Below are 27,992 nucleotides of genomic sequence, written 5' to 3'. Positions count from 1 at the left end.
ACTGGCTGTAATAATTAAAACCATGAAAAAGGTGGTGGGGTTATGTTACTTATTAACTCAAATCACTGTTAGATTTGATCAAGACGCGGTTGCCTATGGCACTTTGTTTCATGTTTGTCCTTTGTTTCATTGCCATGCTGTGCCCTTGCCTCGGTGGCACCGTAAAAGCAGCAGCAGCCAGGCAGAGTAAGCACCAGACCCAGAAGGCTTGTAGACCTCCTAACCAGCCGCCTTCTGTCTCAGCCCACCAACCCCAGCAAACTTTCCAGCCACTAGGATTGAGCCTGAAATCACCTATAAAGCTGCATACTTGGGGATCACAGGAAAGTCCAGAAGAAATCTTCCCCTCTAAGAAGGATGCTGCTGAGTCTGGGAATAGCTGAGAGCTTTTCAAGGATGTTTTTATTTTCCTTACATGTTAATCCAGACAGGTTAAGAAGGTTGATAAGAGCAACTTAGAACTTAGATGCATAGGTATCTGATTGCTGCTATAAAAAATGACAATAAATTTAGCAGCTTAAAAAAAGGACAAATTTATTATCTTGCAGTATCTGAAGGTCAGAAAGTCCAAAATCGGCCTCACTGGGCTCAAGTCTGGGTGTCAGCAGGGCTTACCTTCTTCCTGTAGGCTCTGGAGGAAAAAACACATCTTGCCTTTTCCAGCTTTTAGAGGCCATCTGTGTGCCTCGGCCCATGGCCCCTTCCTCTGTCTTCAGAGCCATGCTGCCTGGCTGCAAACTCAGTTCCCTCCTGCCTGCCTTCGCTAATCCTTGTGGGACTTCATTGGCTCACCTGGGTGATGCAGAGCACATGTATCTCCTGGGTGAGTTTGCTGATTAGCGACTTTATCCTACTACCTCTAACTTTAATTCCCCTTTGCCGCGTAATCGCTCACATCTCACTTCAGGGATTGCAGCATGGCCATTATCCTGCCTGTCACACCAGAGGATGTTGATCATCAGAACGGGGTGAATTGGGCAGTTCATTGGGCTAGGTAGTCAACAATCAGGGTGTGGGGTTAGAAATGGGCTTTGAGTGGCTTGGTAGCTTCTTATAATTACTGCCAGCATAGTAATATATGTATGTATGTGAGCTGTAACAATAGAAAACTAATTTTTAGCTTAAATGGGAATTCTCTTTTACTGTAGTATCTGTCATTCCAGTTATTAATACAAAGTGATATTTAAATGTCTAATTTTTAATTTTGGTTTTGGGGAAACTGGTATTTCTATTCAAAAAATAATCCAATTATAGCCTTAATGACTTATAAATTATTGAATTAATCATTTGTTTTTGTGCTATAGTTTGTTTTTATTAATACTTTAGAGGAAAACCTAGTAAAAATGATACTCTATTTTTACACAAAAGCATCCTTTTAGTGCACACATCTGAAACATTTTTGCATAGTTTTAAGTGCTGTGAACATGCCCTTGTGTGTGAAGTGGCTTGGCTTTTCTGCATCCCCTTCTCCTTACAAGGCACCACTTGTAAGGCCTGGGGTCTTCTAAGTCCCTGTCCACAAGGCCATAGCAAAGTCAAGGGACATAATAGATGCAAGAAAGTCTCTGCAAGAAAAGAACCATCTCTATTTGCATAAAGAAGAGCTGCAGTGTTGAGGCTATCAACAGCTTCTAAGTGAAAATGTCCCTGAAATAGATATGACATTAACCTGTAATGACTGTCAAATTATAGTGAATGGCTTTTTTTAAAAAGTGTATGGTGATTGAGTTTCTCTTTTAAAGTTATACCTATCTTAACAAATTTGCGTCATTTAGTTGCTAGGAATCGCTGTTAATGGGCACGAGATTGAAACTTTGATCCTACCACAAGACAGGTCCCATTAACTCCAAACTACCAGTGCTGGGTCAGTGTGGGCATGAGGGTGGGCTATACCAAAGAAAAGATATTCCAGGTTTGCAAGGAGCTCAGAAATTCCAGCGTCATACACAATAGCCCTGTAATCATTCTGTTATGTGGCAACTAGGATAACAGTCTTATGTGGAAATGAATGCGGATAAAAATGAAGAAAGCAAAACCTGTCTGGAAGGGTTGGTGAGAGTTCTTGAACAAGGTGGCCCTTGAGGAGTGATTCCCCAGAGGATATTCCAGGCAGAAGAACTGGTACAAGCCATTAATTTGGGGATTGTGCTCTGGCAAACCCACCTACCTGGTTGGTAGGCAGGCCTGGTAAGGCCTGGTAAGGCCCTAGGGCTGCTCTGCAGGGGGCTGGCAGTGCACCGGGGAGGCCTGGAGTTTGGGCAGCTGGCTTAGCTTTGGTGGTGCCTCCTTCCCCCCACATCTCCCGTGGCACAGTTGTGGATGGTGGGCCTTAGTAAATACAAGCCCTGGGGCAAATCGGATCTTTAGACTGGGCGAGCCAATGGCGGTCCTAGATATTTCCATACACCCTTGAAAGCTGAATCGTGTAGCAGAGTTTGTGCCTAGTTAGTGAGCCGCGGGGCGGGATGAGATCTCGCTAGCCTCCACTCCAGTGCCTACTAGCATTGTCCAGACTAAGGGACTGCAGGTTTTCTAAAGGGGAGTTCTGTCACTTGCCTCAAGTAAGACCGAGTCCCGGAGGGAAGAGGATGCAAGCTCCTTTCCGGTTGCCAGGCAGAGGGGAGGCCAGGGCTCCCGGAGCTGGCTTCTGAGCTGGGTGGGACCTGGCCCCCCGCCCCCAAGCCTCCCACTCTCACCCCCGCCACGGAGCTCCGCCGCTGCTGCAGCCTCTGCTCTAGGGTCCCTGCCTCGAGCCTTGAGATAGGTCAGGCCAGGGTTCAGGGGCAGCGAGGTTTGGGTAAGACGTCCGTGTGTTGGGTGTGCTCCGGGCTTTGAACCAGGTTTCTGGGAGCGCCCGAGATTCCCCCAAAGACTCTTCATCCCTGCCGACCCCTGCATCGCTCCCGGTAAGGACTCGCGGTGCGTGCACCGGCCACCACCGCTGTGGAACTCCGAAGAGATCTCCGCTCCGGCTGGAGGATTGCTGCACTGCGGGTGTCCTCGCCTAGACAGGTATTTTAATTTTTCTCCTTCCGTAACTACTGGCCTCCTGCTTCCACATTTGAGTCATTATTTGCTTTCAGACAAATGCTCCGGGACAGATGTCAGTGTAGCTCGCGGTGCCATTGACCTCCTGAGGTTAGTCGTGAGCCGGGAGGAAGGCGAACGTTTGCAGGGCGGCCTGGCTGGGATTCACTTCCAAAGTGCCCTGAGAAGGTGTCGCCGCCCACTTCGGTGGGACCACGTGCTGGTGGGAATAGAGGACGACTCCTACTGAGAAAGGGGAGGGGGTATTTCATGGAGTAGGGCCGTTTCTGAAAAAGGGAATCTAAATTATAAAAGTAACTTGAACAAATGGACTTGGAGTCATTGAGAAATGAAATCTATGGTGTTGGTGAAAAGTGTTTATGCGCAGTAGAGACACACTGAAGGCAGTGGCGATCTAGGGCTTACTGTCTGCCTTTCAGCTAAAGTGAAATTACAAACTTGACCAACAGTTTGATCAGCAGTAGTTTTTTGATTTTACAAGCAAATGCTAAAATAGGTCTGTTTGAATGATGAGACTGGCAACATGGGTGCCTGGCTGTTGATAGTCACTTTTGTAAGAACATTTTGGAGTATTTTGTGAAAAGTTTTTTTATTCCTGTCTCATTGTAGTGTAGTTGTTATTTATTTTCTGAAAGTAGATGTCATGAATTTTTCAAACTGAAAAATACTTTTGAGGATTTATATTTAATGATTTTAATTTCTTATATATTCAAAAACATTTATAAAGCTTAAGATTTGAAGAAAGGGATTCTGTCTTGTTCAAAAAGAGATTAATTTAGCCAAAAAAAAAAAAAAAAAACAAACTTCCATTTTCTGAATCTTAACTCTTGGAATTTTTGAAAATGGAAGTTTGCAAGGGCATGTTATATTTTCTCTGAAGGTACTTTTTCCCTGTGTTCTTAGTTGCTCCCCATGTTTATTCCATCTGCAGAACAAGTGTTCGGGAATTCTATCTGTATTTTTATTTCCCAAGCTCCTGATTTTCCTAGTTTAATTTTTAAATGTCATCTTCTTTTTGAGACATTAAGGTTTTTCAGTTCATACACATTAGCATTGGATTTGCCTTTGTTTTAATTGTTTCTACTTGTTTTAACTTGAAATATGCTGATTTTCTTGTTAAAAGAAGTTTACTTTTGAAATGGTTACTACAGTTAAACTTTGTGTTCAGCCAAGAGGCAAACATAGCTGCTAAACAAAAAAAGTCACTTTATAAGAAAATAAGACGCTAAACTAGTTTTCCATTATGTGAACTGTTAAAATTTCCTTCATTTAAAAATGGAGAAATTTTAGAGCATGTCCTAGTAAATGCCTGGAATAAGACTGAAAACCATACTTAGAAAACTCTAACATCTTAAAATCTTTGCGGGGGAGGGGAGAAACATACTGAAAAAGAGGACTTTTATCTATTTTGTGCAAAGTTTATGTAGTAGTTGTTTGTGTTATTTTTTTAATTTTTCCACTCATTGCCTAGGACTTAAAAAAACTTTCACATAAATGTGACCTATAAATTCAGTAATTCTTCTAAATGGGTATAGAGGGTACAGATTAAAGATCCATCTACTACTGGCAAATAAAATGTGAGGAGGTTTTGTTTTTAATGTTTTATTTTTCCAAGCACATGTTTTATTGGTATAGTTTTATTCATCTTCAAAATTCCACTGTGCATTTAAAACTTGAGTGAAGAGTTTAATACTTAGAACTTGTGAATGGACTATTGTAATTTTCTGGGGGAAGCAGGCCTGATTATTTCCCTTCCTGAGATGTGTCTTTCTAGTTTTGTTGTGGAATGTATCTTCAAGAAATGTCTGCCTCTCACTTAATCCTGATACCTAACTTGTCCCATAATTCTTCATGTAGTTATTGTAGTCCATATAGTGCTTGGAGTTTTTTATTTTGTTGCTAGGATCTGTTGTTTATCTCCTGGGATTGCTGTTAGATTGGAAACAAGACTTGCCTCTTGTACACTATAGGAATGCTGCAGTTATTTAGGGTGCAAATGCAAGATTCATTGATCATTAAAGCTATCTTTGTACCTAGGAACCACTGGCCTACTGTGTTTTCCTCTTTGCACTTTTAGATAGCCAGTCATCTATTTTAGTAGGAACCATTAGCAACCTCTACCACCACTAATTAAGAATCATGCAGATTGTTTACTAGAAAAATGGGTGGTTTGTTGCCCTTTTATTCACATGGCCTATAAACTGTAAGGGAACAGTCCTCCTGCATCTCTGTACATCTTGCATATTGCTACTAGGTGATCCAGAAACATTTGTTCTGCAGGAGGAATCAAACTCAGCTTGCTTTTTTCCTCTGTTTCTGACTGTCCACGTGTGCGTGACTCACACACTCTCTCACTCGTGTGTGTGTGTGTGTGTGTGTGTGTGTGTGTGTTTCAACAGTTTTCCTATTTTCTTTGTTCCTTGTAGCCCACAGGGTCTGGTGTTTTTCAACAGAAATGCTAATGTCCTTGTGAAATGGCATGTACATTAGAGGCTTAAATTTAAAAAAAAAAATACCATGTGTAACAAGAGAAAGTCCTCACCTTCTGTAAATTAGAGGAGAAATTGCTACAGCTATGACTGCTTTTGTTCTCATAGTTGTTTGAATTTCAGGCCTTGTTGGGACTGGTTTGTACATTGTCTAAGTGTTAGGATGAGAACTTCTAATTAGAGTAATTGCCGGGTGGGAGCTGGCGGTCGGGGCGGGGCGGAGATTGGCAGCGCAGAAGGGTGGGGCGCGGGCGCAGCAGCCGGGCACGATTGGCTCAGGGCAGAGGGGCGGGGCGGGACTGCCTGGCGTGATTGGTCCTGGGAGGCGGGGCGGGGCGGCGCGGCCTGGGGATATCTGTGGCACCGCCGGTCAGGTGGAGGACGCCGCCGACCCCTGCTTGGAGCGAGGTGAGTGAGACCTTGCCCTTCCGACAGACAGCCGGGGTTCTGAGGACATTTGGAGCGGATTCGTCACCTTCTCTCCGGCAGGCTTCCACCGCAGGAGCTCTGGCAAGCTCGGAAAGGTGGACCTTTGCCCGTGCTGCTCCTGTGTGCTCGCGGACCGTTCTAGGGAGTGTGCTTCCCAGGACTCGCCGTAGCCTTCAGCGTGAATGTGATTTCCGTTTGCCTTCAAAATGCTGTAGATGTTGGCTATTGCTTTTGTTCACTGGTGTTTACCGTGCCGGCGGCTAAACGTTTTCCACTCTTCAAGTGCCTTCAAGGGCACTGGCTTTGGGATTGTAATTCTTTCTTGTGTTGTTGGCCAAGCCTTCAAGTCAAAAAGATCTGCAAACAAATCCATTTTGTGGGGCACTCAATACATCTCACTTAAAGAAGGAATCCAGGAGGAAAACAGTAACATAAATTACTGATTCAGGCCTGAGGTGGTTTTTTTGTTTTTTCTTGCAGGAAATGTTCCATAGGTTAACTTTGTTTTAGAGAACTGTTGTTTTTACTCTTATGTCTAGGGTGTGTATTTGGATAGATGTATGTATGTATGTACGAATGTGCGTGCAGCTGATTTAGAGGTGTTCTGGTCTTTGCTATCAATTCCCAGCAAATATTCTTAGATGGAAACTTAGACCAATACCAGGCTGCTAACCATGGCAATAAAAGAAACGCTTTTTCGCTTTGACTCTGAAGAAATTTAGATTGCCCTACAGGTGGGCAGCATGTTCATACCCCTCACCCCCATCTCAATATTTGCCATTATTTTCTATTCTGACTTGAGAACCTAAATCTTGCAATCAGGAGAAAATAAGAGTTCTCAACTTATGACATTGAGTTTAGTAGTTTTAAACTCTTGTGCGTCTGCTTTTCACATTTGGGCATCTTTGGTCATCGATTTTTCAAGTTTTGTTTTATGTTGTTTTTAACTTATACATCATAATTTTTCATATTTACAGGGTACAGTGACTTATTGATATGTGTATGCATTGTGTAAACAAATTAATTCATTTTATATGAGTCAAGCTTCACCTTGGAATATGTGTAGATTATAATTGGTATGTTTGTAACTTCGATGTGTTAGTAGCAGAGTGAAGTAGAAACTAATGTGGGATGTGGAAAGTAAGCAATTAGTGATCAGAGGAAGTTTTAAAGTTTTTCTTCTTTTTCATTTTAATTACATAAGAAAATATCTTTTAAATCCAGTTAAAGAAAACTGTGTTTTCTCTCTCTCTCTCTCTCTAAGATAAACTCTGGATTAATTTATACAGATAGATTTGAATGCTGAAGAGAGAAAAAGTGGTTTTCCATAGAATGTTTTTTAATTAGAAAACTTAACAATGTGTTAACATTTCCTAAAATTTCCAAAAATTGTTCTATGTTGGAAAAAAATGTATTATTCCAGTAAAATAATATTGAATTTTCTTAAATGAACACATCATAAGGAAGATGTAAAAAAGACTAGAAATGCCAAACCTCAACTCTTGGAAAATTTATTTTGGGGTCTATTAGGAACAACTTGGATGTGATTGAGAGTTTAGATTGCTGCTAGAGAGAACATCTTGAGTTTAATCTTCATGCCAATACTTGTGAAAAGGCCACCCAGGGCTTCTAAATCCCAAGTTAGCTACCACTTGTGAGTATCCATTGTGCATTCTAGAAGGCTCTGTTGATGAAATTTCAAGTGTTGGAAGTCACAGAAGAGAGCATTTCCGTGGCAGTAAGCGAGGTTGCATTTCATATTCGCTGCTCCTCTATCAGCTTCAGGCTGCTTTTGGTGCTAGATTCAAGCTGGGACTCACAGTAGATCTCAGATTATACAATTTGAATCATCATAGTAGTCACATGGACATTTTGCACTATTTCAGACAACCTGTTTAGTTCCGAATAGTTTCTTTCATGATGGGAAGCACATTGGTTTATGAATTTTCAGCCACTTCTGCATGATGAAATTTAGGGGTGAACAAACTTGGCTGTGCTTCTGCCACGTGATTCTGTGGTCCTGCCTTCTTTGATGATCTGCATCCAGAAAACACAAGTTTCTCTTTGATACAGAATGCTGGCTCACTCAGAGCTTTCCTTCCCCCCAGGTGAGCTGATATGGAGTGGAAAAGAGAAAAGAAGTTAAAAGTTAAGTAAAACACTTCCTGAAAGTTTGAACTTTCTTCTCCCTTTCTTTTTCCTAAAATTGAGTACATTTTCCCCAGTAATATGAATTTCCCTAAGTGTTGAAGAGACCCTTAAGAAATTGATTCTTTGCTCTGTTCCTCATAAAACTTTTTCAGAGTTAATCCCAGGTATAAAATGTCCAGACTGGAATCCAAAAGTATTCAGAAATTGAGTGAAATATGACTCCTCTGCCTGAGAGCCATTAAATCATTCTGTGAAATAAAACTGAAATGCTGGATAGTAGATGGTGCAGTAGTGCTCCCTCCACATCTTTATTAAATAACAGTGACTCTATTCCCTTATTTTTCCAGCAGTAATTTGTGTAGTTCAACTCACCACCCTCTTCTACCTCCTCTACCATTCCTCTGTAGCCCTGGGTGGGTATGTTCAAGGACATGCCTTTTTGTCAACATCTTTGGCAGAAATCACCTGGCAAATTGTAGACACGTGGCTAAAATTTATGCTTAGTCTGAATTTGGTAGGAAAGACAGAAAATATTACAAAATAAGGTCTGACCAAAAAATGTTCTTGACTGTGCCTCTGTGAAGAAGAAAGAATAGGAACTGGGAGTAGTGGAATGTTAGTGTTCTGTGCCTCAGTGTAAACACCAGAGGTGAAATTTATTTATAAATTATGTTCCCTGCTTCCAAGTGTGTGTATCCATATCTGAATTGCTTGTCTAGCATGTGGATCCGAGGAGTTGGCGTGTTTTCTGTTTGCTTCTCTTGCTTTCCTTTTTTTCACCTTGCAACTCCTGTTATCATCATTTATTCTAAAATGTTCATGTGACTTGCTTGCTTTCTTCTTTAAGCTATTAATCTTATTAACAAGTTTTAACAGTGAGACAATGGAGAGCAAAAGAATAGATGTCTCTAAGAGATGCTGTTTAGTTTTTGCACATAGAACAAAATAGGCTCTTAGGACTCCTCATACAATGGAGTCACCATTACATTACATTAATGTACTTCTGATATCTTACCATTACTTTTTTAAATATGAAAAACTATCAACCAGCTCGGTTACTGTACAAAATATTTATAAAACTTTTTAGGTTGATATTTTGAATTTTATCTTTTGTTCTAGTTTAGAAGTAAGAATCACTTTTTGTCTGAATTTTGATATGCAGCTCTGTAAAATTGCTTTGGATAGATTCATGTAAACCACAAGTGTGTGCTGACACTGTCCTTGCAGTTATTGCCACATGTCACTCCCTTCAGTTTGTAAGCATTTGACTGTTGAAAGTGGGGTGATGGCACATTATGAGCAAGACCATCTTTCAGGTTGCAAGGAGCTTTAAGACATAGCTTCTTTTTAGAAGTTAAAGTATAATTTTATTTGAGTTCAGTTATTCCTATTTAAACTGGAGGATCCTAGTTTTTCTTGATTCTGAAGATGGTATTTTCTTTGAGCTTAGTTCCCCCCCCCATTTGGTAACACTTGCAATTTGGGGGGGGGGGGCTTTTCAGACTGATTGTACATCCCCTGCTTATGCATATATAAAGAGTAATTTTGTGTGTAGGTTCTATTACTTTTCACCAGGAACTTGAGGCTATATAAAATAAATTGAACCAAATGTTAGAACAATAAGGTGTTGATACAATTATTTAGTAAAAGTATTAAATTTATAATCAATAGTCTTGTACAAATTATCTGCTTTTGACATGTGGAATAACTAAAAGCTAGAGAAAAATGGGAAGAACTTCTGGGCTTAAACAAAATTGCAGTTACTATATTTTCCCTTAGAAAATATGAAAATATTTGATAGTTGATGTTATGTGAAGGTCAATGAAAAACTGAGCATGTGACCGGTGCTAGGCTTTGTATAGATCAACAAGGCATTTGGAAAATTTAATATGCTCCCAAATTTTAGTGTTGATTGCACAGAACTAATTTTTATATTTTAGTAGTATTGGCATTCATCTTTGTGGAGACATTGAAACAGAACTTTTGAGGTGTGTGTTACTTTTAAATGCAGATATGACTGAGGATAGGGAGATCCTTCGAGGTTTTTGGTGCACATGATGCTGGAATATCTATCTACCTATTAACTAACTGGACCTGCTTCAGAGAAGCCCCTGGTTCCCAGATCGGTAGCTCAGCACTTCCGTTAGCCATTTCTGTGCCCTGAGATTAGCTTGCCAGTAATAAACGTCTTCATAAAGTAAATCTTTTCTCTTCCATTAAGTAAATTATTAGGAAATATTTGTAGCAGTAATTCAGAAAAATGTTTCTGTTTAAACTGGGGGCAGAAAAAAGAAAAGAACCAGGCAACTTGTGGGTGACTCAGGAAATTTAACTTAAAGAGTTCCCTGATTTTTCTGTCTTCAGAAAGTTATTTACACAAGTCTGCATTCTGTTCTGGAACCTCTCACCTCACCAGGAACACTTCTTGCTGCCTTACCCTATTACAGAAGCAACCCGGATCCATTCTTCTCTGTGGCTGCGTGCTGTTCTGCTTTGTGACTATTTACCATTTCTCACTCAGAACCAACAGACAGTTTTTACAATGATAGTATTTTCATGTGTCATTATAAAATTATAAAAATATCCATATATCTATTATGTAGAATTTGAAATGTCATTTTATAAATTAGAAACTCAGATTTGCAAAAAAAATACATGCTTATTCAAAATAAGTACATAAGGTTTGAAGTATACCATCAATGTAGGTAAAAGTATTATTCTTGGGAAATTTGAAAGCAGATTTTGGTGGAAAAAACTGCAAATACAAGAAAAGTTAGAAGTGTTCTCTGGCACTTCAAAGTGTTGTGATTCTTTGGAAATCCTTAAATAAGTATTATTTTGAACATGCCATTGTTGTCAGGGTAGAGTGAATAGCCTGAGGCACTTAGGAACTTGCCATTTCTTTTTCATGAGTGATGATTTTTCTTGAGACCCATAAAATTCAGATCAGGAATGTTCTCCTGTGGCCCCATTGTAATTGGTCTGGCAGATTGCAGGAGGGGAGGCGGGCGTGAGAATGCCAGGCGTCTCTTACAGAGTGCTTGGAAATGCTCAGTTTGAGTGTTTGCAATGCTTTCCTTTCAAAAATGTGTAATAAAATAAAATATTAGCATACTCATGGTTTACAAGAGAGCCAGTTACACGAGCATTCCATTTTATATAGTTTAAATAATATGCTTGTGTCAGATTACGTACAGTTTGGGTGATACGTTCAGCAAAAGTTAAGAAAATAGTAGCACATGAAAATTTGACTCTTGAAGTCTGGAAACATGAGAATGATCTGTGCCAATAAATTATTTCAGATGCTGTTTGCTAATGTTGCTGTCTGTTTTAATCCATGTGGTGCCAGTTTTGGAAGCACTCTGACCAAATCGTGGCTCAAAAATGTAGTAGTCTTTTTTAAACTGAGCTATTATAAAAATTTCCAGAAATATAATATGCGTTTTTTCCTGTATGATATGAATTATATGAATATTTACTGCTGCCTTAATTTTATTTCTGAAATCTGACCATGGACATACTTGCTACTGTTTGGTAAATCAAAGATAACTTATTCTGCTGTGATGATTTATGCCTATTGATTGCTTTCTTTATTTTGAAGAAAATTATTCTATTCAGTGACCTTCATTTGTTGGCAGATCCAATTTTGTGCTCCTGAAATTATGTGAACAGTGTAGTTTTCTAATTTTCCATTTTGGCAGTTCTTTAAAGTGTGCTTTTTGCATCGACATGTAAAGTACGCTTTTCTTTTGTAAATTTTGTTTTCAGTAGCAGTTGAAGCCAGTTTGTTTTTTTCTTCTTTGCAAGATACTAATACAGACTGAGACATGTGAATTCTGCCATGTACCCTGGTTGGCAGTGGCTCCTAAGCAGGCAGGTGCCTGTGTGCCCGGTATTGGATTATCTGTTTCTGTTACTTAGAAATGTTCATTCAGAAATTATAGAAACAGAAGAAGAGCACTTTGGACATCATGAAGACCGTGGCTACTCATGGGCTCACATTGTGGTTTTGGGGGGCTGGGGGGAGTTATAAGGAAGGAGAACTCTTCTGTTTTTGTTTTTAGGAACTTATATCTGAATTTTTATGACCCATTGGCAAAAATTGCTGTGTGAAAATTCAGTGCAGAGGTTGTTACTTGCTTTATTTGGTTCAGAGCAACAAACGAAAGATGATTTGGTTTCTTAAGTACTGTCTACTGTCCTGAGAAGCACTTCCTTGCCACTTTAATGAGGGTACCATGGGATGGAGGCTGCTTTTCCTGCACCTGTGGACAATGGGGGTGGCCTGAGGGTCTGCTAGAGGGGCCGGTGTGCTTTCTGGGAAGTGACAAGGAATTTAATTGAATTTAGGGGAGCCTTTTAAAAACAAAAGACATTTTATTTCTTCAAGATCACCTTCTTAATCCAAGGGGCAAAGCAAATCTCCGTTGCACCCTTTTATTCTGAAGGTCTTGTGCATGTGACATTCAAAGGTCAGCTACTTTCATTCTTGTTTGGCCCCTGCTTGTGTTGAATTTCAGCCAGCAAGCCTCCAGCATACAGGAGAATTTGAGATTTTTCTCCCTCCCCCATTTCTTCTGTTTTGTTCCATGTAAACAGTTTCTGCTGTAGTAACATAGACAAATATAGCAGAGAATGCTTTTCTGGGAGATAGACCTCCCTAAGCATTTTTTAACCATTTTTGGGAAGAATTGATCTTTCTGTGTGTTTCAGACAGACTAAAAGAGGGGGAGGCTGTCGCTATAAATTGAAGTGACATCATATGTGTTGCCCCCATTGATCTGCATTTAGTCTCCAGCCAGGATAAAAGGAAATAGCATCAGGGAGGAAGCATGCTTCATTTAGGCACAGATCCCAGAGTGATAATGGGGTAATAATAGAACTCACGCCACCGTCAATCGTTGGCTGCATTAGTCCCGAGCTCATTCTCTCTGGGAGCGGCACAGCGCCTGGCCTCGAGTGTGCGCGAGTGTGCGCAGCTGTGGTGCACCAGCTGGGCCGCAGAGGAGGTGCCCTCGGCTTTCAAGGGGGGCTGTGGGGCTAGGATTGTGGTGTGAGCTGCTCCCTCTTTACAGACCTTGCCTATGGAAGCTCAGTTCTGAGGTATGTCCGTGGAGTGTCTGACCCAGGAGGTGAGCTGGCCTGCGTGTGGTGCTAATGGAAGAGCCGTGGAGGGCCTCAGTTGTGTGGGTGGTCTACTGGGAGCTGGGATGAGTGATGCCCCATGACAGCGGTGAGAGGCTTCTGGAAGAGTCAGGATTTGTTTTCTTTGTATTGCTTGTAGGTTAAGAGGGTGGGTTTGGAAAATTCATATTTTCTTTCCAAGAGTCTATAAAAACTTTTTAAAACTATTCAAAGTTGTGCAGCTTGTCTCAACTCTTAAGTTGACTGGGAAAAATAGAAGTCGACGTTTTTGTCTGTGCATGTCTCAGTAATTAACAACTGTGAAATCTTCCGTGTTTACGGCAAGAATACAGACTTCTGAAATCCTTAACAAGTAGCATTTGTACTTGACTGACCGCCTTTAGCAGTTTGCTTCGTGCATTCATTTGAGTGAGTTTTACAGTCCTGTGTAGTTCTCTTTCAAGTACCCACATGACTTTGGCACCCCATAGTCTTATTTTGTCTAAGTTTCCATGGCAGATGCATTTTTAAAATACTGAGCTGGTCTCCATATGGAAAAGATAATCACCCCATCATGAATTCCTTGTTTGTGCAAAGAAAGGAAGGACCTTTATTTTTGTCACTGTTGAACTTGGGCTCAAACACTGTTAGTTCTCCAGAAATACAGCCAGGTCCATTCCATAATGTCTAAGGGCCCTGCTTTCTTAGGAGATAATGCTGAGACTTACTTTATTTTTCTCCATCCCACTGTGCAGTTAGAGCCGTGTCTGTCTCCTGGAGTACTGCTGTACTCAAACCCAGTTGGCCTAGAAGTCATGTGAGACTGAATTTGATTTCTGCGTGGGTGGGAGTGGAATAAGCCACATAGCATTTCCCTTGCCCCTGTGCCAGCTGCCAGGGTGGGTGGGTCCCTCCCAGGACTGCCTCTGAGCACAGATGCTGGTGTGTGAGATCTTCCAGTTGCTTTGCAAACATTTTGGCTTTTTCATGCTCATCCCTTTTCAACTTTGGGTGGCTTTACAGGGAGCAAATGTTTATTTTAGAAAAAGAAATTTACTGTATTAAAATGTAGCTAGTTAACCCATTTTTGCATTAAAGTGAATGTAAAAATCCTCTTTTCAAGGTCTGTAAAAAAAAAAAAAAGTGATGTCATTTTTACTTGTGAATGAAAGAAGCTGAATTGGTTTTATTGACAGGGGTCTGAAACAGCTTTAGATCATCAGTTGTCTACTTTTTCCATTGTTTAGAAGCCACATTTCCCTGCAAATTAGTAACAGTTGAGAACCGGGTTGTTTATAAGTGAGTCGTTTCTGCAGGTGAGTGGGGGCTGCAGTCCTGGGAGGGCGGTGTGGGGCAGGCATTGTGGAGGCTGCTTCCCAAGCCTGGGCTGTTCCTGCAGCATTCTGAACACGCTGGCTCTTGCAGCAGTGTGTCTTGGCACCTTATTGAAGGATAAGCAGACACCCGAAGAGGGTGTCACCCTTGTTCTGTTCCTCCCTCCAGTTAGTCAGTCCAACTGCAGTCAAACCCTGCAGGTTTGAGTGTGCGGGTCCTCCTCCCTTCTGTTTTAAGTCAGGAGGCATAGCTTTAAATATTTCCATTGCACAAAATTTGGAAACAAAAGCTTCCAGTGACCCTTTCATTTCTATTTCAGTGCACAGGTGTGTGAACTTTGTGCTTGGAAGGAAACTGCGAGATACCAGAGTGTGAATCCAGGCATTTTGATGGATTTGTATATGAGCAGTCCTTTGATTTTTAAACTGGAGTTGTGTTACTGGTTGAACTTAGTTGGAGTAAGTCAAGGCCAGTTGTCTTACTCAGGGACTCTTTTCTTCTGTGGGTCTTTAGTTTAAACCAAGTCCCAAATTGAGCTCTAACAATAGACCTCATTGTAAGCACAGGCACATAATGGGGAGATGCTTTTCTGCTCTTTCCTTCTCTGTAATTCTGCAAATTGGCAGGGCTGGTTCCTGCTGTATTTAGTTAGCAAACACCGCCAGATCCCAGTGATGGGTGTTCTCTGCCGGATCAGGCCTGTTAGTGCCGAGAGCTGATCCTGTGGGCTGGCCCCTTCCCAGGGTCCTGCCTGTGTGTCTGGGGAGGCCTTAACACCCAGCACTCTCCCTCTCAGTGGCTGCCTTTGGAAATGCTGCTTATTGGCTGTGGCAGTGGCTGTCAGGTGCAGGCAGGCTGGGCCTCTTTCATTCAGTCTGGCTTTCTCTGGCCTCCTTACCTCCAGCCTTTGCATAGGGAGGTGGGCTGCTTCTGTAAGGGGTCTTAGGCCAGGCCACAGTGGGACACTTCAACGACAGAACCAGAAGCCATGGAGTGGGTTGAGGAGGGCATCACAGGGAAGAAAGGGAGGCTTTGCAGAGGGTGCGCTGTAGGAAGGCTGAGGCCTGGCCTCCGGAGGACAGCCCCGACCCCACCCCAGCCAGGGCTGAAGGTCCAGGTTTTGGCTCAGCCTCCTGTGGGACATTGAAAGTTGCTGTCGGGTTTGGTGGGTGTGGGGAGGAGAGGAGAGCCGAGGGCTATGCTAGAGGATCTGGAGCCCCAACAGGAAGGAAGGAGAAGCCAGGCAGAGAACAGTACCAGCTGGGCTCCGGGGCGGGGAGTCGAGGCTTCCTCACAGGCTTCTTTTGATATTACAGAAGTAGCCTGTTATCTAAGCCTATAGGAAATGGCAGACTGATGTTTGTGTTATTAGTAGGTATGCAGTAACTTAATCGTTAAAGCATCTTACAGGCGTGTGAATTCTCAAGAAAGGAAGTGCTAGTCCTTCTTGGAGTCCTTGTGTTGGACTTCACAGGTCAGTGCTAATCATAATGTGATTTTGCCAAAGACACCTGACTTCCCCGTAGTAGCCCATGGCATGGTGATGGATGGAGTAGTCTCCCAAAGCCAGTACCCTTGGGAGCAGAGGAAGGTGCCTCTGCTGCCCTCTGTGGGGAGTGGAGTCATTAGAACTTAGACGGGTGGGGAGAGGAAGTGCTGGAAACGACTTTCTTTGTGAAATGATGTGCTGATCCTTGTGCGTGCTTCATACTTGCCTGCTCATTTTAGGAGAGAGCAAGTGTGCATGTGTGAGAGGGTGGGGAGGGCAGAGTGCACACTTAGGGACAAGAAGAAAACGAGAGGTGGAGAGAGAAACAAGTGATTTTTTAAAAATTTCTTTTGAGTAATAGAAAGTGACATTTAAAATCCAGGTGTTCTTATGAATATTCTCTGATCTAGTAGTGGCTTCCACGTTTGTAAATTTTGGCTTGTTAACAGGATTTTGTGGGCACAATCGGGGGTTGGAGAGAAGCTCAAAGTGTGGAGATTAGTGGATTCATGGTGGTGACTTAAGCCTTGATTTTAGAATAAGCATTTTCAGTTCCTGCAAGGTGTACCTGCTGCTTGTTGGTTTTTCTCCCTCGGTGCGTGCCAGGCCCATCCAGTGGTGCCCACAGGTGCTGTCTCACACACTCAGCTTGTGGGTTCCCCAAGTTTTCTTTTTTTAACCTCATAAAGACTGCATTCTCTTTCACCCTTACTGGGATGCTCGCCGGCCTATCCTGTGGGAAAATTCAGGAACAGGGTGATTTTGTGTGCATGTGCATCACTGTGTGCAGCCTTTAAAAAAAATGTTGTATGTTATGAATGTAGAGTTTTATAATGCAGGGATTATGAGGTGCTGTGATTGTTTTTATCATATGCTCTTTATTTCTCAGTGTGCACCAGGTATGTTTGCAGAGTTTATATGGCTCAAAAGGAAATCTGAAACTGCTTCTTATTTCTGTTAAGCTTCCATGTGTTCGCCTCACGTTCTTCTTGAATCTCTTTCTGGGCTGAATGACATGTTGTTGGCATATGCTTGCCATAAATACACAGATTTCATGAAACAAAATCATATTTTATTAAGATAACTTTTTTCCTTTTTGGGGGGCGTGTCACTGGGGATTGAACTCAGGGGTGCTCCACCATTGAGCTACATCATCCTCAGTTCTTTTTATTTATTTATTTTTAAAGATAGGATCTTGCTAAGTTGTGGAGGCTAGCCTGGAACTTAAAATCCTCTTGCCTCGGTCTTCTGAATAGCTGGAATCACATGTGTACAGAATAGCACCCAGCTGATAAGTATCGTTTTGATGGACTCTAAGTCTGTACCTGAAATGAAAAGCCACCAAAACATGGCTTTGTTAGACCTCAGAGTGCATTGTCTTAGGGGATGCAGATGAGGTAAGCTTTGAGGTTTGACCAGAGTCAGTCCCACCGTCTTCCTGAGTTTCAGACACAAGCTGAGAGTACTGTCATCCTTGTTCTGAGCATGGGGTTTGATATATTGTTGGTGGAATGGCATGTTCATAGTCTGTTATGTTTTGCCCTCAGCTCCTTCCGGACCAGCTGGTCTTGCTTCTAGAGCATCTCTTGGAGCAGAAGACTTTGAAGCCCCAAACTCTGCAGAGCCTCCAGAGGACATACCGCCTCCAGGAGCAGGATGCAGAGGTAACCAGAGATTTCAACAGCAGATCCCTGCTGGTGGGGATGGAGGGTGCCAACCTCATGGCAGTCAGTCCCAAGCCATTGAAGGCACCATTTTGTCAGCAGGGGGAAGAACAGGGGCCTGAAGCCAAGAGGAACTGCCCCCGCGCTGTGCTTGTTGCAGTAGGACCCTCTGGTCATGCTCGTGCCTATCGCCAAAGTATTTTGAAGTCCTAGGTTTCCCTCCCTACTTCTTAAATAATAAAAGTGGACATAAGTCTTAAAAGAATGAGCAGGCAGGGTGGGGTGTTTTTGAATCTGAGCTAGACGGGTCATCTTGTGTACTGATGGTGGCGCCGTCCTGTTGCACATTAAGGAAACTTGGCTCAGATGTGTCCAAGTGTCTTGCTTGTGTTCAGTTAGGACAGGAAAGGAGCCATGTGGAAAGGAAATGAAAACTGAATCTAGCAGCCATGATTTAAAAAGTAAATTGGATGCTTGTGGGAAAGCATTGTGATGTGGTCCTCAAAATCTTTTAGCTCAATGGGAAGAATGCAATAGGAATCCTAAGATGAATTCCAGGTTTTAAAAATATGAAATAAATATTCTTTGTGCGTAGTCATCTGAAGTGAAACACAGACCTCAAAGAGAAGAGCTCTTCTCTGTAAAATTCTAAATGCAGAAAATGCAAGCAAATTTGGTTTGCATTCAGTTGGAAATAACTGAACTTCAGCACCCCACAGTTCAGAACACCTGTGGCCCTTGAGCTGGAAATGTAGCTGTTTTGAGATTTGTTGCAACTGTAAGATATTGAAGACATTGTATGAAAAGCAAAATATCTTTTCTCCATATTTGTTACAGTGTATTTCTTGGAATGATATTTTAGATATGTTGGGTTGAATGGAATATTAACATTATATTTCATTAAAATGGAGCAGATTGATACTCCCCAGTTCTTACTAATTCAAAGGTCAGATGGACATCCTCCTTGTGCATTTTAAAGCTCCATAAATTTAGGAGTAATTGCAAGACTGCAAAGAAGACATGTCGCAGCTTTTTACCCACCTGAGGATAGGTCAGAAGTGCAACTGTTGCTGTTTATTTCAGCTCTAGAGTTTTGTTTATAGGAGTGTCTAAATGCCAGGCTGTTATTTTTAATTAGTGTTTAAAAGACCTTCCTATTTATAGGCATTAGACTGTGTTTTAATGGGAGTTGAGCACCAGTGGAATGTCAGACTCCTGCGCAGGCCTGCACAGACAGGGGCACGAGGGCCAGACAGGCATTGGGCACCTGTCCCTCCATGCCCGGAAGCCACGAGGTGCTAGACCCTATTTTCCCTCTTCCTTTTGGCATGAGACACATCCTGCTCTTAACTTACCACCCAATTTAGTTGTTATATATAACCTCTTAAACCCTTGAGAAGGACAACAGGTTTTATCTAGTCGCTTGTTTTACATCTCACAAACTATATCATGTTGCCCAAAGATGGAGCTGTCTCTTATTTAGATCCCTGGTTCCAAGAGACAGGTCTGGGTGCAGCGTGGCTCAGTGTGTGACTCGCGTGGTCCGTGCTCGTGTAGCTCACACATGTTCTCTAGGGACAGGAACAGAGCAGTTTGTGCACAGATGAGGCGCTTGAAATTCCTCTGACTTCCCAGAGTGAACAGGGGGTGCACAGGTGAAGTTGGGCCAGGTTTCTCTAGACAGTGCTCAGGAAAGGACACTCAGAGATGACATCAAGCCAGGACCTAAATAAGAAGGAGCTCTGGTAAAGGACTAGGTAGTTGATATTTCAGACCATAGATTTCTACCAAACCTGCCAAACCTGCTTGCTGTAGCTGCTCAGGCCCCTCCTCGTATGCTGGTGTTGCATGAAAGCGGTTTAAACAATGTAAGCAAACAGATACGGCTTTGTGCCAATTAAACTGTAGACCCAGATCATCACATCCAAATGGCTGTTATTTTTCTCCCCTTCTTATTTTTTAAAGCTATTTGAAAACATAATATCTATATACACTCTTCCTCGCTGAGGACTGAGTTGGCCTGTGTGTTGAACCACATGCCAGGGCCTGCATGATTGAGGTCAGGGACCTTGTGGCCACTGTGTGCATTTGGGGTCTCACTCTACCAGTGCCTCCAGCCCAGGCCCTTGGTCCTGGCACATAGTCAGTTGCACGGACATTTATCTTACTGTGAAGTCTCCATGCAGTGTCACTCGAACAAGAAAAGCAACAAGATTTTGGATATCCACAGTGTTTTGTAGGAATTTTATTAGCTAAATGGATCTTTCATGACGCTCAGTAGCAGGAACTAGTTACCCAGTCAGCTGCCTTTATCTGAAGGGATAGACATCTCAGGAGAGACAGACTTGTTTCTTGGTGGAGCAGCCAGGAGAATTCTGACTGGCACTTCCCACTTAGTAAGCAGGGGTTGTCCTGTGAAGGGCTACCAGGGCTTTTAAAGGTGGACTAGGTAGCAACATGTGAAAGATGGCCCGAGAGATGGGCACATCAGGCTGTGTTCTGGAGAGCCCTGACGCTCTGCCTGGGGTGCTGCCACAGGACCATCGCGTTGAATGAGCCCTCCCGAGAGAGGTCACCCTGATGAAGGGTCTCTCAAAGCAGGGGTGCTGTGACCCAGGAGCATTGCTCCCCCTACTCAGACTGGGCATGTCCCCTGTTCCTAAGATGTGTGGGAAGGCTCCCTGCCCTTCCTCCGGCTGCTGCGCTGTAGCTGCTCAGGCCCCTTCTCGCAGAGCACGTTGTTCTCCTGTTGGTCCCCAGGCTGTCCTTCAGGTGGTGTGCTCTTGCCTGGGACTGGGAAGGAACTGACTGGGAGACCATCCTGATGCCCTAGGCTAGTTGGGGCTCTGAGGCAGAGGCTGCTTGGCTGACCCTCCCTCCTCCTGGGTGTGGGGAGCGGTGCGGGCCCATGAGAAGCTTATTCTGAGCTCCTTGTGCAGTCCTAGTAGTTGGGTTGCCCCTGTCTCAGTCATCATCACAGAATAAGAATTCCTGGGAGTCGCACTGAGGCAGATGCTGCTATGTCGGGGCTGGGGAAATACTGTCTCAGGGTACACACCCTGCCCTGCCCTCCCTGTGCCCGCATCCTGTGTTGTGTGAATACGCAGTCAGCTCTGAGGAGGTGACCCTGTGTGTCCAGAACTGTGAAGGAACAGCCCCAAGGGCTGATGTGAGGAGGAGGGTGGAGGAACAGGCTGCTGGGACACCTTGCCCCTGCAGGTGGGACACAGGCAGGGCACCTTTGCATTTCTCCGTCTGGAAAGTGCAAGTGAGGATGGGAGTCAACCGCATATTGCATGATGGAGTCACAGAACTGCCAGTCTCCTGCCAGGTTCCTTTGGAAGGACCATAGGTCAAAGGGAAATTTACTCCGTAGAAGTGCCTTGTCTGCAGTTATTTAATGCACTGCTCAAATAAAGATTAAAAATATACTCGGCTGGATCAAAAAGTGTTTTTCAAGATCCCTTTTTAAATAGTGAATTTTCTATCTGTTTTATCAAGTCTTTTAAGCTGAAATGACTTCTTTCCCCCGTAGGGTTCCGCCCAACTGTCACGTACTCATTGTGGCTCCACAGACTGTACTGAGCACCTCAAACTGGGGGGGATGCCTTATGCAACGGCATCTGCCAGCATTGTTTTTGAAGAGGCAGCAGTTCACCATCTTGTCTGGGCTAAATAGAAGGTAGCCACTAGTCATGAAGATCCACACTGTGTTTCAGAAAATTAATTTTGGGGAGAGGCCAGCTTCAGTTCGTCTCCTCACTGAACTGGGGGACATGCTCTTGGCTAAAGGAAGAGGCCACCTGGAGTAGATGGGAGTAAGAGGCTCTAGTTTCCCTTCATGGTCCCACAGGGAGGGGAGGATGGCTCTGCTCCTGTGTACTTAGTCTCCAGACTCGCAGGCCATGCACCTGCTGCTGCCTGACAGCTGGGCTCTGCAGTGAGCTAGGCTTGGGCCCCAGAGCCCGCCGTAGGCAGCACAGACACATCGCCCCTCCCAGTCCTGCTCCCCCGCAGCACACCAGTGCCTCAGCCTTGCTCGCAAGATTTGGTGGGGGTTTGTTTTTGACCACTGCCAACTGAAAAAATTTTCATGAAACTATCTTTTTTTAAAATTTTTTTGTTTTGTCCTGTTTCATTTTCTTTTAAAAATCTACCTTGTGACATAAGTTGAGTTTATGGTTCCTGATGGATCACAGGCCACAGTTTGGAAAATGCTGTATGGGATGACTTCAGGGTTTTTACTGCTCTCCTAATCCCCGCCCTTGGGGACTCTGGGCGAGGTTCCTGTGCCTTGATTTCCTCAGGATTAAGATGGAGCTGTGAGTACCTCTTCACAGGACTGTTAACACCAGACGAGAACGCGTCTAGGCAGGCGCTAAGGACACGTGGGTGCTCGTGTTTTGTTTCTGTGTTTTTTAGGCGGGTAGCCTCTGCTGGGAATGAACCCAGGGCCTCTCCTATGCTCTGCTCCTGCTCTTCTGAGCCACACCCCCAGCTGACATACCCCTGGTTTCCGTGACATTTTCTCATCTGGTCTGAAACGATAGTTTGTGATTTAACTGAAACAACACTGATGTCAGCTCTATTGTGCCTTTTAAGTGAGGACGAGCATAGAGTAAGAGGGAGAAAAACCATACGCCCAGTTGTTAGCTATGGATTCTGTCCACAGTTACTCCTAATAGTGACCCTGCTGTTGGAGTCACTCTGCATGTGGCCACAGAATTCCTGGTCTGGGGCTTAGTGGCTAAATCCAGGTTTTCCATTTCAGCATTGTTGACATCTGGGACTGGGTGAATCTTCACGGAGGGCTGTTCTGTGCACTGGTCAGCGCCCCTGGCTTCTCTGCCCGTGAACTGCCAGTAGCAGGTCCCTCCCTTCCCCCGCTGGGGCACTTGGAAGTGTCTCTAGGTGTTGCCAATACCCTTTGGGTGGGCAGAGTCTCCCAGTCAGAACCACTGCCCATTGTGAAGCCGCGGATTGGGAAATTTCTAAAACTCTCCTCTAACAGTGGGCCTGACGGTTGGCTACAGTGAGTGGCGTGATTGCAGAGGTGGCTGACAACATGGAAGGCCATCTTGAGCCCACTGCAGCTCTTACAGGGTCCCGGGAAGCTAACCTTGGGAGAGGCGAAAGCATGGGGTTTTCACATGGAGGAGAGAGCAGTAGCAAGTCAGCCCAGGGAGCAGCTTGGCAGAGAAGGACAAACCTGTTTTACCAGTAGTGCAGAGGAACCCCGCCAGCACCTGTCCACATTCTTGTCTGAAAAGGACACTTCAAGGTTGACTGGGAATGGACAGACACCAGCTCACAGGCCCTTTCCCACACGGCTGTGGCTGATGAGCCCTTGCTGGCTTTCTCAGCGGCCCTGCGCCTCTGCCTCCTGTGGCCGGCAGGGTGGTTGTGCTTTAATATGTGGAGAGAACTCACTGTTTGTCTGGAAAGCAGGTGCCACCGCGGGGAGGACTCGCGGCCCAGGGTCTGACGGCACTCCTGCTTCCTCTTGGATTGCATCTGGGCCAGAGTGTACTTCCTGTGAATCAGTGCACTTGACCAGCAGACTTCTAGAAGCATGGCAGGAGGTTCCGGAACCATCTCTAGTTGGGACTCTGTGCATGCCTTTCAGTGCTGGGCCCCCTTCCCTCCTCCCCTCCCTTCAGTGCTGAGCCTCCTGCCCTCCTTGGGGCTGCAGGGTGCCGAGAGGGTCAGTCCTGACAGCCCCATGGCTCCTGTTTCCCTTTCTTCCCTGTCACCTTTTCCTGCCACCCTGGCTGTGAACAGGAAGTTTCTGCCTTACTCAGTGGGAGGCTCGAGGCTTGAGCCTGTTTCCAGCTCAGAATGCTCTGCAGTAGGCTGACCTCAGACTCGCTTCCTCTTCCATCTGCCTTAGTGCAGAACCTGAATGGCCTAAGGAGGAAGGCAGAAGCTACAGCTCTGTGGACACTGCTCCTGTGATGGAGGCTCAGTGCCCACTGTGTCCCCCGCTGCAGTCCTTTCAGTAGGAACAGTGCAGAGCCCCAGCCCATCTCTCATCCCCAGAGACCCACAGCTGCCACCCTCTTCCTCTATCTCCTCTCTCCTGCTGGCCGCCCTGGGTCCCGCGGGCCAGGCCTCACCACCAAGCCCGCTATCTCATGTTACCAGCACCATCACAGAATGAAGCCCCTTGAATCAGGTTTTCACCTTGAGCAGAAACACAGAGACCATGGAGGAGAGTCACAGTGTGGAGTGACACTTAGTGGAGTGGCTTTCCAGGGTTCAGTCTCAGGGACCAGCTCTCAGGAAGCTCCCGGAAGGCAGGTTGACACTTGCCTCTTGTACCTGACAGCTCCCAGATCAGAGCCCCTCTGCAGGTACAAGCATCTCTGCTTCTGGACCCCTGTGGAGTCAAGTTCAGGCTCAGACCAAGAGGCCCAGTGCCAACTCTGAATTTCAGAATGGGGCTAGAGATAGTATGACCTCATATCCGTTCTGAAGAACGCCCAGGTAGGGCAGGGGTGTCTCTCGGTGGCAGAACACTTACTTAGCATGTTGCGGCTGTGGTTCCAGCCCCAGCAGCACCCAGAGCCAGGAGGGCACCTGCAGGGGTCCGGCCGTCTCTGACGCGGCCTCACACCTCCTGTTCTAGAGGCTCAGTGGGTGGGTGTGGAGAAAAGGGGGGTGGAGCTGTGCTCCTGAGCTGCTGTGGACCCGTCTTCCTCTTAAACCATGTGGGGGAAGGAACAGAGTTCTTAGGTAATTCTTTAGTTATGTTTGTGTATTTTTTCTTGGTGTTATTGGGTTAATGAGACATCTAATCAGTGTTCTGGAACATTCCCCCTCTCAGCGTCTTCCTTTTTTCTTTGATGCCCAGTTCCATGCCCTTGGAACTTTGTTGTGGAAAATCCATAGCAAGTAGAGCCACCCAGTCACATTGCAAGAAGGGGATTTTGTGGGTTTTTTTAAGGCTCGTCTAAAATGACAAAGGTAAAAAAATTAACATCTTTTTTTTTTTGTTTTTTTAATTTTAATATTTATTTTTTAGTTCTCGGCGGACACAACATCTTTGTTTGTATGTGGTGCTGGGGATCGAACCCGGGCCGCACGCATGCCAGGCCAGCGCGCTACCGCTTGAACCACATCCCCAGCCCCAAATTAACATCTTTTAGATTATTATTTCTCTGTCATACCTGAGGCAAGGGACTGTTTTATTAACCAAGAGTTGTCACAGTGTGTCGTGGCTAATGAAATTGTTAAATGATGAAGGTAAAGAACAGAACAAGCCATAGGCAACACAATCTGGTCTATTTTTCTTGAAAGAGCCTTTCACATCATTATTGTGGGACTTGGTAAGAAAGAGGCAGCGGCTGATGAGTCCCTCACTGCAGGGTCCTCAGGCCCAGCCAGGGTTTGCACCTCCTGTCCTGGTCACTTAGGTAGTGACCTGCTCCTTGCTTCCTTCACAGTATTTAGCAGCTACTTCGATCTTACAGATAATTTCAGGACATTATCTACTCTTTCTCTATGTGTACCCCCCACCTTGTCTGAGCAATTTTTCTGAAAAAAAATGGGGAGGTTTGCACTGCCCTGGTTTGTTTCTTGCAAGGCAGCAGGAAGCCAGCTTATCTCGCATTGGTTTTATTTCCAGAAGTCTCCAGCGTGATCAGGGCACGGTTTCTGGTGGTGGTGGTGGTGGTGGTGGTGCTGCTGCTGCTGCTGCTGGGTTCTTTAGGGCTCAGTCGTTTACATTGTTTTTATTAGATTTCTGTTCAGAGATCCACACCAAAAACCACACAGTTGACGGTTAGTACTTCTTTCTGTCTTCCTTCACAATTCTAAGTTGAGTTATATTCAAATGTAAAGTGGACTTTTAATGCCCTAAAACAGAGGCTCACATCACCAACAGTTCCCCACATGTCTTTCTGGTTCTTGGTGCCTTTCCTGGCTCTGTGGGACCATGGCAGCCCGGCACGTGAGGGTGAGCGTGGGGACCTTGCGACACAGCTAGAGAGGGAGCTGTGCCCATGCGCAGGCAGCCCCAGCAGGAGCAGTGTGCTGAATGGAGCCCTCCGTGCCTGGGCTGCTTGCAGAGGCTGGGGTGGGGGGGTGCACCAGAAACGAGTTTGGGGCTACTTAGGCCGCATGTTACTTCTGCCCAACTTCGAACTGCATGGAGCTGTGCTCCGTGGACCATCTGGTGGTGCCCATCTCTGGGTGGAAGCAGATGCCAGGCTAGGCACAGTAAACCCCCAGGCACTGGGGAACCATCAGCCAGAAGCCCACCCCCCAGAGCTGGGCCTTCCTGCCGCCTGGTTCTCTGGGGTGCCTTTTCAGGAAGAGATTGTGTAGAAGAGCACCCCTTGCCCAAAAGCTTGCCTCAGCTTGGCTGGCCATGGCGTGGTTTTACTACCATTTTTTGAGATACGATTCAGACCATATAGCTCACCCATTTGAAGTGTGTAATTGAGTGGTTTTAGTCACAGAGTTGTACAACCATCGCCAGTCAGTTTGGCAGAACATTTTCACCATTCCATAAAGAAACCCAGCACCCTGTAGCTGTCCTCCCAGCTCCCCTCGCCTCCGGTCTTTCCACACTGTCGGTTTTCCAGATCCAGATCTCCACACGCATGGAACCGCATACAGTGTGTGGCTTCCTTTCACGTAGCACCCTGTTTTCAGGGATCACAGTCTTTTGTAGCACACGTTAGTACTCCTACCCCCTTTGGGTGCTGGGAGCCAAACCCTGCCTTGGAGCTGCACCCCAGACCCCAGATAATTTTTATCACGGTGACCAACTTTGTTTATCACTCTGAATCAGTTGGCAGACGTCTGTTTAGGTTGTTCCCACTGTTCAGACGCTGCGTGTGCTGCTGCTGCTGTGGGCACATGTGCAGGGGCCCGTGTGGACACGCGTGCTCCCTGCTCAGTGTGCTCCCGAGAGTGAAGTTGCCGAGTCGTGTGGTCCCGTGGGCACGCCAGCCCTTTTGAGGAACGACTTTCCCCCAGTGGCCGTCCGCAGTGCACCCTCACCTCCACCGACTGCAGTCAGGCTCCCGTTTCTCCACGTCCTTGTCAACACTGCTTAGTGTCTCTGTTTTATTCCAGGTGTCCTCTGGGACCTGAACGACACTTGATTGTGGTTTTCATTTGCCTTTTCCTGTTGACTAATGGGGCGGAACATGTTCCATGTTGACCATCTGTGCATCTTCTTTAAAGAATGTCTGGTCAGACCTTCGGCTCATTTTTAAATTGTTTATTATTGCATTAAAATAGGAAATCCAGGTAGAAGTCCCTTATCTGCTGTGATTTGCTTTAGAACCATCTTCTCGCTCTGTGGGTCATCTCTGCACTTTCCCGTTAGTGTCCTGAAGTTCTGACTTGTCAACGAGTCTGGATTACTTTTTCTTCCGATGCTTATGCTTTTTGGTGTCAAATCTAAGGAAACTATCGCCTTGCCCAAGGTCATGACGACTTTCGCTGTATTTTCTTCTAAGGGTTTTACAGTTTTAGCTCTTAGTCTTGTTTTGCTTTGTTTCCACAGTGTTTTTATTCCTTACCCACAATCCATGTTTCATGGTCAGGAGTACAGGTCCCTGCAGATCTCCCTGGAACTCAGTACAAAGAAGCCTTTGACAGTTCACACTTGCGCCACCTTCCTCACCTCCTCAGAATCTTCTGTGATCCTCATTTCTGTAGCAGTCAGCATCTGCTTCTTTCTTGATGCGGCCCCAGGAGACAGGGGCTGCCCCGACAGGTGAGGCTGCAGGTGCCAGGTGTCTGAAGTGGCAGAGCACTGAGAGCCAGGGCAGTTATTGTCCACAGCATGGTCTTGTGTTTTTTTTTTTAAAGATAGAGTGAGAGAGGGAGAGAGAGAGAGAGAATTTCTCAATATTTATTTTTTAGTTATTGGCGGACACAACATCTTTGTTTGTATGTGGTGCTGAGGATCGAACCCGGGCCGCATGCATGCCAGGCGAGCGCGCTACCACCTGAGCCACATCCCCAGCCTGGTCTTGTGTTTTTAAGTAGCCCTTAAAAGAGAGGAAGGAAGGGTGAGTCACTGCGTGGGCACGTGGGGTCTGGAGCGAGTGTGGCAGACCCCCCCTCTGATGGCTGGCTTCTTTTCCCTGCAGACCTCACTTTACTCGGCCCCTTCTTGGTTGTCTGCTCTGACCACGTCCCTCCTCGCACCATTAGGTCCTTTCATGTTGTCGGGGCACTGTCACCAGCACTCAGGTCTAGCTGTTTTTTACTGTTTTTTTCTCCTACCTTCTGTGGATCCTT

The 27,992-nt window shown here is 45.0% G+C and overlaps 1 protein-coding gene across 6 annotated transcripts in view; it reads left to right on the top strand.

Moving 5' to 3' along the window:
- Window positions 1-27,992, top strand: part of AOPEP (aminopeptidase O (putative)) — a gene marked incomplete at its 5' end in the record, with an annotated part of 271,341 nt that overhangs the window by 230,540 nt on the left and 12,809 nt on the right. For all 6 annotated transcript variants that reach the window (XR_014018176.1, XR_014018177.1, XM_081262546.1 and 3 more), the window contains one exon: window positions 17,613-17,729. Coding sequence is in view for 4 of the 6 variants with exons in the window: in XM_081262546.1 (XP_081118672.1) it covers window positions 17,613-17,729 (117 nt within the window). The remainder of the gene's footprint in view (window positions 1-17,612; window positions 17,730-27,992) is intronic.

This window comes from Spermophilus citellus (genome assembly GCF_964194105.1).
Source record: "Spermophilus citellus genome assembly, chromosome: 12".
NCBI lineage: Eukaryota > Metazoa > Chordata > Mammalia > Rodentia > Sciuridae > Spermophilus > Spermophilus citellus.
This window is presented reverse-complemented; position numbering and strand designations above follow the sequence as displayed.